This window comes from Pteropus alecto, unplaced genomic scaffold (genome assembly GCF_000325575.1).
Source record: "Pteropus alecto unplaced genomic scaffold, ASM32557v1 scaffold533, whole genome shotgun sequence".
Taxonomy (NCBI): domain Eukaryota; kingdom Metazoa; phylum Chordata; class Mammalia; order Chiroptera; family Pteropodidae; genus Pteropus; species Pteropus alecto.
In genome coordinates this window covers 22,184-32,950 of record NW_006434719.1, presented here as the reverse complement: position 1 = coordinate 32,950, position 10,767 = coordinate 22,184, and the positions used below count along the sequence as shown (strand labels likewise).

The 10,767-nt window shown below is 36.1% G+C and overlaps 1 protein-coding gene across 1 annotated transcript in view; it reads left to right on the top strand.

Annotated features, from left to right (window-relative positions):
- The window catches only part of LOC107195515 (olfactory receptor 6P1), a 54,431-nt gene that overhangs the window by 23,032 nt on the left and 20,632 nt on the right, over nt 1–10,767 (top strand). Inside the window, 2 exon segments of the mRNA XM_015587647.1 lie at nt 3,476–3,650; nt 3,653–4,042. Of these exon segments, the coding sequence (XP_015443133.1) occupies nt 3,476–3,650; nt 3,653–4,042 (565 nt within the window).

The following is a 10,767-nucleotide window of genomic DNA, read 5'->3' as shown; positions in this document are numbered from 1 at the left end:
TATGTATATATATATATGTACGTATGTGTGTGTGTGTGTATATATATATGTATGTATGTGTGTGTGTATATATATATGTATATATACACACACACATACATACATATATATATATACATACATATGTATATTATTTTTAAATAAGTTACTTTAATATTTTTTATAATACTAAGTTGGTGGTGGTGAAATCCTATAGCTTTCTCTTGTCTGGGAAGTTCTTTATCAGTTCTTTAATTCTAAATGATGGCTTTGCTGGAAAGAATAATCTTGTTTCTAGGCCCTTACTTTTAATCACTTTGAATATTTCATGCCAATGAAATATTCTCTTCTGACTTGAGGCTGCTTACCAAGAGGTACAAGACATGCCTAGGTTTGACACTATTAGCTGGGGATTTGTGAACCTTTAAGAGATTTTAGGAAAGTGCACAACATGATTCAAGACAGGCTATTTGTTTGGAAACACCGCTGGAAGTGGTTTGAGTGGACCAAAAAGTTGGGTAGGTCATAGTCTCAGCAAATCATCAGGGCTGGGTGAACGATATTATCTATGTTGATGGAGACTCAGATATAACACATACCTACGGGTGTAGGCTGGTGTGGGGATGGGTTAATAAAAGAACAATGGTTTCTTCCAGCACTTCTGAGAAAAATCTGCCCTCCAGCCCTTTCTTTAAAACCAGACAATTTAGATCTTTCTCATATATTTCTAACAGCTTTCAAGCAGCTACCCCAGTGCTGGAACTCAGAGTGAATGAACTCATCAGTGAGTAAATCTATTCCCAGGACCTTTAAGAGGAAAACTGGAAACTTCAGCTGCTCTTTGTCTCACTTAGCCACAATTTCCTCTGATTTTCACAGCCAAAATTGTGGGGACTTCTCTTCCCAGCACTGGAAACCTGGGTCTTGGACCCCTCGTTCCTTAGAGAAGACCTCCACGGCTAAGATATCCCTCCTGATTTTTAACCACAACATGTAGGTGTTGAATCAGCCTATTCTACATATCCACCCCTCCTACCAGTCTCCAGGCTTCTTCTGTATGTCCTTAGTTATAGGAGTTATAGGACTTCTGTTAAACTAGTCTTCAGGCAATTCTCAGTGACGGTTATTCTATAATTATAATTTAGTTGTAATTTTGATGTGGTCTTGGGAGGAGAGGAGCACAGCATTTACCTATTCCACCATCTTAATCAGACCTCCCCACTTCAATATGATTTTTTAAACACAATTGAAATCTAATTGAATTGTCAGCTAATAGATCCAGAAAACCATTTTGATGATAGATCACTGTGTAATTTCTGGCACATAACTAATAAAAAGTTTAAATAATTTAGTTGTATTACTATAACAATAACTTTTATTCCTTGAGCCATGGTGTATCAGTGTCAATTTATTTATGAGAATGAGTTTCCTGGGTGTTTGTATCTCCAAAATGAAAAGAATGGAATTGATGCTGAAAACTTTATTACTATGTTAATAAGTAGTCTTCATGTATGCACACAAGAATTGAAAAAATGTACAATCCGCATTATTAAAAAATATTTTAATACATTTATTTTTTATTTTATTTGTTATTGAGGTGATATTGGTTAATAAGTTATATAAGTTTGAAGTGTACAATTCAGTAATGCATCATATGTATATTGTATTTAATACATTTCTAAAATGTTGCTTATTTTTAAAATTTGTCTTGCTTTGGTAAAATGTATGCTAATTATATAGTAATATCTGGAAGAAAATAGTTTTAAAAACAGCTTCAATAGTATAAGAACCAGATTTATAAATAGGTAGGCAGATAGAGACAGAGAAATCAATGAAAGTCTTGAAGTTATAAAAATATATTATAATACCATGAATTATGAGTTCAGTAAGAAGAATAATGGAAAATTTCCACTTTTAAAGATACATGCACTCATGTAATTTTTTTAAACAATTAATGGTATCATAGCATCAATATTTAGATTTCACTTAACACCTAAAGGATTGATATAATAGTTTTATTCAACTGTCAATACTCACAGTACAGTGAAATTAGATTCTCTGTAATTATTTAAGTGTATGATAAAAATACATGTCGAGTTAAAATTATGCAATCTGGTATATTGTTTTTTTAAGTTGCTTAAGGAAAATAAAATGTGAAGACAAATGCTTAGTTCCACCAAAAATGAAAATGTTCGATAATATCTAACACATAATTTAATCTCAATTAGATTTATAATTTTTCCAAATGCCCTCTGGAGATGTCAGACCACTATAAATATTGATAGGAGACTAGGAAGACACAGAAGGATGGTTGAGAGGAATATGACTGCCTTTTTCACTTTGATGCCTCACTAACTGTGTCATTATTCTGTGATTGTTATAACTACAACAAATTTAGTAGCTTAAAACAGGGATTTATTCTCTTAAAGTTCTGAAGGCCAGAAGTCTGAAATCAATATCATTTGGCCAAACTCAAGGTGCTGGCAAGGCCATGCTCCCTTCACACACTCTAGAGGAGAATCCATTTCTTGCCTCTTTTAGCTTTTGGTGACCACTGGAATTCCTTGGCCACATCACCCCAATCTTTAGGGCCAATATTAAAATCTCTTTGCTACACCTTTAGGTTGTCTTCTCTCTATGTCTATTTTAAATTTCCCTCTGCCTCTTTCTTATAAGGACCATTGTAACTGCATTTAAAGTTCACCTGGATAATGCAGGGTAATCTCTCATTTCAGTATCCTTAACTTAATCATACCTGCAAAATCTTTGCTATACAATGTAACATTTATGTTTCAGAGATTAGGACGTAGACACCTTATTTATTGGGGTTCATTTTTCAACCTACCACACCAGCCTAGGAATGATACAACCTAATTCTGGTACAGAGAATATACTCAAAAATACAAATAAAATACATAGAAAATGGTCTCTTTCTGGAGAACTTCTTTTATCACCTCTATACTGAATTATTCCTCCAACTGTGAATGAACACATCCCAAACCAACCTTCCTAATCTTATGTTGCTTTACATTATAATTCAAGTAATATCTTTGAGTTACTACCTCCTCTTAGTCTAATTTCCCTTGAGAGATTAATCCTTAGGCTTGCTGTCACCTTGCTGTCACTCCTTCCTTTATTTGTTCATTCAACAAATATTAACTGAAGGTGCCATGGGGCTTAGGGGTTTGTGGAAAGTGAAAGAAGAGCATTTCATGGATAAGAAAACAAGAATTAAAATGTTGAACTTGTTCTGAAGTCACTCAGTAATCATTTATCAAAAACCCACTGTAGTTAAGGTTGTTAAGTTATTGAATACAATCTTTAAGTCTGATAACTTTTCCCCTGAGGTGGGAGATAAAACAGCAGAGGAGCAAAAAGATTTAATAATAATTGATAATATATCATTAGAATTCTTCAGAAGGTTGTAATATGAAGGGTTGCTGGCAGTCTGGTCCATCTATCTTTCAACATCTTGTTCTTCCTGTTACTTTTTCAGGTAGTCAAGTGGACAGAGATCACGAGAAATTTGAGTGGAGGCCACAGAGAAGAGTTTGTTTTAGTGGGTTTCCCTACCTCTCCACCACTTCAGCTGCTCCTCTTTGCCCTCTTTCTTGCAATTTATCTGTTGACATTGTTGGAAAATGCACTCATTGTTTCCATGATCTGGCTTACACAATGTACGTTTCCCTTGGCCATCTCTCCTTCCTGGAGCTATGTTACATCAATGTCACTGTTCTCCGACTCTTGGGAGCATTTCTTAACCAGGACTGTAGAGTTTCCTTTATAGGTTGTATGACTCAACTTTACTTCTTCTTTGCCTTAGCCTGCACTGAGTGTGTCCTGTTGGCAATCATGGCCTATGACCGCTACCTGGCCATCTGTGAACCCCTCCGTTATCCCAGTCTTATGCCTTCCAGCCTTGCCACTCATCTTGCAGCTTCATCTTGGGGTGGTGGCTTCTTCAGCTCCATGATGATGCTTCTTTTTATTTCCCAACTGTCCTACTGTGGACCCGACATCATCAGCCACTTTTTCTGTGATATCTCCCCACTACTTAATCTCAGACTTTCTCTTGGCCCTGGACATCATTCTCCTTCCTCTATTGGCTGTGATTTTATCATATGCTGCCATAATTGTAGCCATCCTGAGGATTCCTACTATCCAGGGACACCACAAAGCCTTCTCCACTTGTGCTTCTTATCCGGTAGTGCCTGTCATCTACTACTACTCCACTCTCTTCACCTATGGCCCTGAGCCATGTATACTTTCAACCACAACAAGATTATCTCTGTGCTCTATACTGTCATTGTACCATTCCTCAATCCAGTCATTTACTGCCTGAGAAACAAGGAGGTGGATGATGCCCTCAGGAATGCACAGCTAGGCAGATGCTGATATCTTAGGGCTGTCCCAGATTGAAGCACAACAGAATCTGGCAGTAAAGAAGAAACAGGGTCTTTATAGTGCCACTTTCAGGAATCATAAAATAAACTTAAAGAGGATATAAATAGCAATTAGTACACTTTCTGGAAAACTTCTGATGTAAACAAATGTTAATGAATTATTTATCTTCTATAAGGATGTTGAAACTAAAGTTGAGCTGCCTACATAGGAATCACCTGGAGGTTTGTTAAAAGCATAATCCCAGAAAAAGCTATGGAGAGTCTGATAGAATATGTCTAGGGTGTAACCCTGTCATGCATAATTTTTAACTTCCTAAGAAATCCTATTTAATAGAAGTATGAAATTCTCTAGACTAAACATACTATTTTATAAGTGCAGAAAATATAAGAGAATGGACTTTCTGATGGTTATGTCAAGACAAAATGATGTAGGCTTTATTGTAGCACTTCCAAAGCTCCAAATTCTCAAAGATTACCATGTGAAACCACAAAATTACAATTATACCCCCAAAACTAAAACTCATGTCACCTAATAATATTCTTTACTTCTACAATTCTCATACCCACTGCAAATCAAAAAAGGAAAAATAACATAGTGCTGATATTCAGCCATGTTTGCACCAATGAATATGGCTAAATATTCATCTGCAGCTTTCTCTTGGACTCTCAATGAAAGACAAAGCTGGTTGATCTAATGAGTGCCAATCAGGTAAGAGGTAAAATAATTTAAAAAAAAAAAAAACCTTTTATATAGGTTGGATTCAGAACCAGCATATGGCCAGCATCTATTTCAACCAGTTGGTGCCTAGGTCATACCAGTTGTCAAATATTTAAAAATTTGTCCCGAGACAAATGACTATAAGAACAGAAAATGTCTTCCTAAGACACAAGCTGAAGGAATGAGAGGTGGAATGCAGATATCTCTGCAGTGAGTTAAATGACTCAAGTTGAAAGCCTGAATTATTCTTCCAAAAGCATTCTTCCAAAGTATTTTTGATTTTTGGAAATTTGCTTAAATTGCTTAGAGAGATTTTCACACCATGACTCCAGGCTAATTCACCCAAATGTTAGTGTATTAGAAATAATTCAATGTTTCTTTAGATGTGGAATGTGTGAAAGAATTAAAAATATGCTGTAGAACAAATACTCATAAACACAAATTATCAATCGGTATATGTTTACCTTTTTTAAACTAGTCTTTGAAAAAAAAGATAATTTTTCTGTTAAGGAAAACTACTCAATCAATAACCACTTTAGATTTTCTAGCACCTAAAATAAAATTACAAAACAACAAAAAATAAATCTTACACTTAAAGAAGTTTAAATTGCTTTTTTGTCCTTTTAGTCTTTTAAAGAAACATTCATCTGAGATTGGCTCAGTTTACTCTCTGTTTATTACATTCTGTTTTTCTTTCATAGAGTTATGGAAGACATGAAGTTTTGTGGTTAATAATTTTGTACCTAGAACCAAGAAAGTCCATTTTCATCCTGATTTCGCCACTAATAAATTATAATATTATCTACCTCATAGACTTGTTGTGAATATTAAATAAATAATGTTTATGCGAGTAAAGGTTTAACAAAATCGTTCCTCTTTGTAGATAAATTTTATCTTAGATTAATCCTTTTTCCCAGCTTCTTTAATGTCTAGTTGACAAGTAAAATTGTCAGATATCTAAAGTGTACAATGTGATAATTTGATATACATACACTTTGAAAGCTTTCACCTTGGGTTAACTTACTAGTTCTGGCATGTTGAGAAACCCTAATAAATGTTACTAAGCAACATAGCTGTGGTACGAATGACCCCTTGTTGGTAAAATTCCTCTGGACTGGGAGAATAATAAAGTATTATAAATATCTGGCTGTAAGTCATTGCCTTGGGCTTTTCCTGACTTGGCATGTCTTTTGCAGGAAACTCTGGAAACTATGGATACCCATGAAACTTTTATAAGAAATTGTAAGTCAAGGTAGATCATGCACCCCTTTGCATGAACATCATGCCCTCACAGCTGGGCTATAACTTTAAATCCTAAAGAATACCCCTTGTCTGCTTTCAGCACACCTTTCAGAAATTCTTGATGCTCTGCAGGCATGTTGTGTTTATTCTATATTTCTCTAAGAAAATTCAGTGCTAAGTATGTCCTTGGGAACTGTATGTTTCATTTTCTGGCCAGTCAGCTCACAGTAAGCACTCAATAAATGCTAAACCATATCATCATTATCACTTTGTCATTAGCAGTATGATTATATGATTTCTAATAGATATGCCTATTCTATTAACCATGCATAAAACTCATCCTTACCCAGCTGAGATTGGAGGAGAAGCTGGATTCTCTAGGAAATATTTGGAAAGCAAAGCTTCAGGCATCCTTGTGTAATTATATGGAGAAAGTAGTGAGTTGGCCTGAAAGTTTAGCATTTCCAATTATCTGATCTAAAATTCTGCCAATATATCATTGAGTTGGGTCAGTGAGTTTCACATTCCTTTTAAAAATGACCAGAACATATCAGAACATACTGTTGTTAGAATATTAAATATGGAACATTACTCTCTTCAGACATTTTGGCTTTAGATTTTGTGCTTGATACTCATCTTCTACATATTTGTCTACAAAGGAATACCTTGAGAATGTCAACTGATACAAATTCTATTTGTGTGACCCTTGTCATGTCATATTCTTTTCCAGTGGCAGATGAAAGCCTTCTTGAATTGTATTTCCTCTATGGTGAAAGATCCCCACAGTATGTTAATTGGTGTAGATAGATTTCTTTTTTAACTTTTTATTTTTAAAATACAGTTGGCATAATATATTACATTAGTTTCAGGTGTATAATGTAGTAATTAGACATTTATATAACTCACAAAGTGATCACTCCTAGTACTCATCTGACACCATACGTAGTTATTACACTATTATTGTCTGTATTCCTCATGTTATATTTTACATTCCCATGACTATTATGTAACTACGAATTTGTATTTCTTAATTTCTTCACTCTTTTTGCCAACCTTTCCCAACCCTCCATCCATTTGGCAACCATCAAAACGTTCTCTGTATCTAAAATTTATTTCTGTTGTTTGTTCATTTATTTTGTTCTTTAGATTCCATATGTAAGTGAACTCATATGGCATTTGTCTTTCTCTGTCTGACTTACTCTACTCAGCATAATACCCGAGAGGTCCATTTATGTTGTTGCAGATGGTAAGATTTTATTCTTTTGTATGGCTGAGTAGTAGTCTATTGTATGTACAATCTTTTCTTTATCCATTCATTCATTAATGGACACCCAGGTTACCTCTATATTTTGGCTATTGTAAATAATGCTGTGAAGAACATATGAAAACACAAGTCCCTTGGAAGTACTGTTTTGAGTTTATTCAAATAAAAACCCAGAAGTAGAATTACTGGGTACTTCTTTGTCTCCTGTTATAGCCTTTGTTTTATCTGATATTAATATTGCTACTCCAGTTTTTTACTGTTTGTTTGTTTCCATTTTTATGAAACATCTTTTTCCATGCCTTTATTTTCAGTCTGCATATGACTTTTTATCTGAAGTGAGTCTCTTGTAGGCAACATGTGTAAGAGTCTTGTTTTCTTATCCATTTTTCATCATATCTTTTGATTAGAGCATTTAATCCATTTACATTTCAAGTAATTGTTGCTAGATACGTAGTTATAGCCATTTTATTAGTTATATTTTGTATCTTTTTTTTTTTTCTTCTTAAAGAAGTCCCTCAAATATTTTTTGCAATACTGGTTTGATGTTTATGAATTCCTTTACATTTTTCTTGTCTGGGAAGCTCTTGATCTGTCCTTCAATTCTAAATGATAGCTTTGCTGGGTAGAATAATCTTGATTGTAGGTTCTTCCTTTTCATCACTTTGCATATTTTCAGCCAATCCCTTCTGGCATTCAAAGTTTCTGTTGAGAAATCAGCTGACAATCTTAAGGGAGTTCCTTTGTATGAAACTAACTGCTTTGCTCTTACTGCTTTTAAGATTCTCACTTGTTCCTAATCTTTGGCATTTTAATTATGATGAGTCCTGACGTGAGCCTGTTTGAGTTCATCTTGTTTGGAACTGTAAGCTTCCTGGTCTTGTATGTCTATTTCCTTTGCCAGATCAGGAAAGTTTTCTATTACTATTTCTTCAAATAGGTTTTCAAATTCTTACTCTCTCTCTACTTCTTCTGGTACTCCTATGATGAGAATGTTGGTATGCTTGATATTGTCTGAGAGGTGTCCTAAAATATGCTCACATTTTTGATTCTTTTCTTGTTACTGTTATGATAGGTCATTTTCTGCTACCTTACCTTCTAAATTGCTGCTTTGCTCCTCTGCATCATCTATCTACTATTGATTTCTCCTGAGGTATTCATCATATTAGTTACTGTATTTTTCATTTCCGACTGGTTCTCTTTTGATATTTTCTGTCTCTATTTTAATATTTTCTATCTCTTTGTTAAAGTTCTCATGAGTTTATCTACTCTTCCTCTAAGTTCAGTGAGCATACTTATAACCAGTGTTTTGAACTCTGAATCTGGTAGATTGCTCATGTCCATTTTGTTCATTTCTTTTTCTGGAGCTTTGTTCTGCTCTTTCATTTTGGACATCTTTGTCTCCTCATTTTAGCTGCTTCCTTGTGTTTGTTTCTCTGTATTAGGTAGAGTTGCTGTGTCTCCCAGTCTTAGTAGAATGGTCTTATTAGTAGTTTTGGGGCCCTGTGGAGCAGTCCTCCCTAGTCATCTGAGCCAGGTGCTCGAGATATGTTCCTTGAATAGTTTGTATGTGCTCTTATGTTGTAGTTGAATCTTGGTTGCTGTTTGCACATCAGTGGGAAGTACTGCCCCTCAGGCTGATTGGTTGTGAGAACTGAGCAGCGAGGGGCCGACCCTATGGAGCAGGATCCACTTTACCAGGGCTCTGGTGCCTGCCCAGTCAGTGCTTCATGTGTGTTGTCCTCATATGCAGCCACAGATGGTACTCCAGCTAAGTCTGAAGCTGGCCTCCAGACATGCTGGCTTTGGGGCCTTCAGGGAAGAGCTCCACCACAGGTCAAGTTCAGCTGCAAACTGTGTCCTGCCCGGGGCCACCTGGAATAACCCACCAAGTAATATGCAGATGGCCACCACCACTCACACAGAACCTAGAGGGAGGCCGAGGCATGAACTAAGCCTGTCTGCTTCTAGTGCCAGGCTTGAGGCTACTCAGTGAGAGGTATGGGGCATGCTGAGGCCAGATATTGCTTGTTTGGGTTTTACGAACCTTGAGAGATTTTAGGAAATTTTGCAGTATAAACCAAGAAAGGCCATTTGTATGGAAAAGTCCCTTGGTGCAGCTTGGGTAGGCCTGCAAGTTGGGTGGGGCGGGTTGAGGTTATCACCAAGGAACTAACAACGGTGACCATTGTTAGCCAGGTTGATGGAGACTTAGATATGGTGACCACCCTGCATCTGCACTCTGGGAATGGGGGAGGACTAAATAAAGAAACAATAGATTCTACCAGCACTTCTGTCTGGGAGAAAGCTGCCCCTCCAGCCCTCTCCCTGAAGCCAGACAACTCAGTTCCTCTCTGTATATCCCTGGAACTTTTTGAGCAGCCACCTCAGCTCAGAGCAACTGGGTCCTTCAGCAAATTAATCTATGTGCAGGCCTTTTTAAAGGAATTCCAGCCACCCTTTGTCTCATTCAGCTAGTCTCTGCTGGCTCACAGCCAAAATTTGTGGGGACTTTCTTCCCATCACTGGAACCCTGAACTGGGACCTAATGTGAAGCTGAGACACCTTGCTTCTCAGGGGGGACCTCTTCAGCTGAGATGCTTCTCCCAATTTTTAACCACAAGTGAGTGTGTGACCAACTTGTTCTGCATCTCTACCCCTCCTATCGGTCTTGAGGTGGCCTCTTCTGTGTCTTCAGTTGTAAGACTTCTGTTCAGTTAGACTTCATGCAATTTTCAATGATAGTTGTTTTGTAGTTTAGTTGTAATTTCAGGGTGGTCACGAGAAGGTAAGCACAGCATTTACCTACTCTGTATTTTTGGCCAAAGAAAATTGATTTTTTTTATATTTTATTTTCATTTACCAAAAATCATTTACAAATCAAATGTGCTTTAAAAATGGTTCTGATATGCCACTCAACCCCAATTAAGAAAAGAATGGGCATTTTTCTAGTGGCCTGCTCAATAGTGAACTCATTTTTCTTTGTTATGATAACCCAATTTTATTTCAAGCTGAAAACAAGCCCAGCCAAAGAAATGTTTCTGCATTTTTTGTCATGTGTTTGATTTATCAGGTTTTTTTATTTTTATTTTTTATTTTTTTATTTTTTGTAGCTAAGAATAGTCATATATCTCATTTTTGCCTAATAAATGTAAGGGAAATTT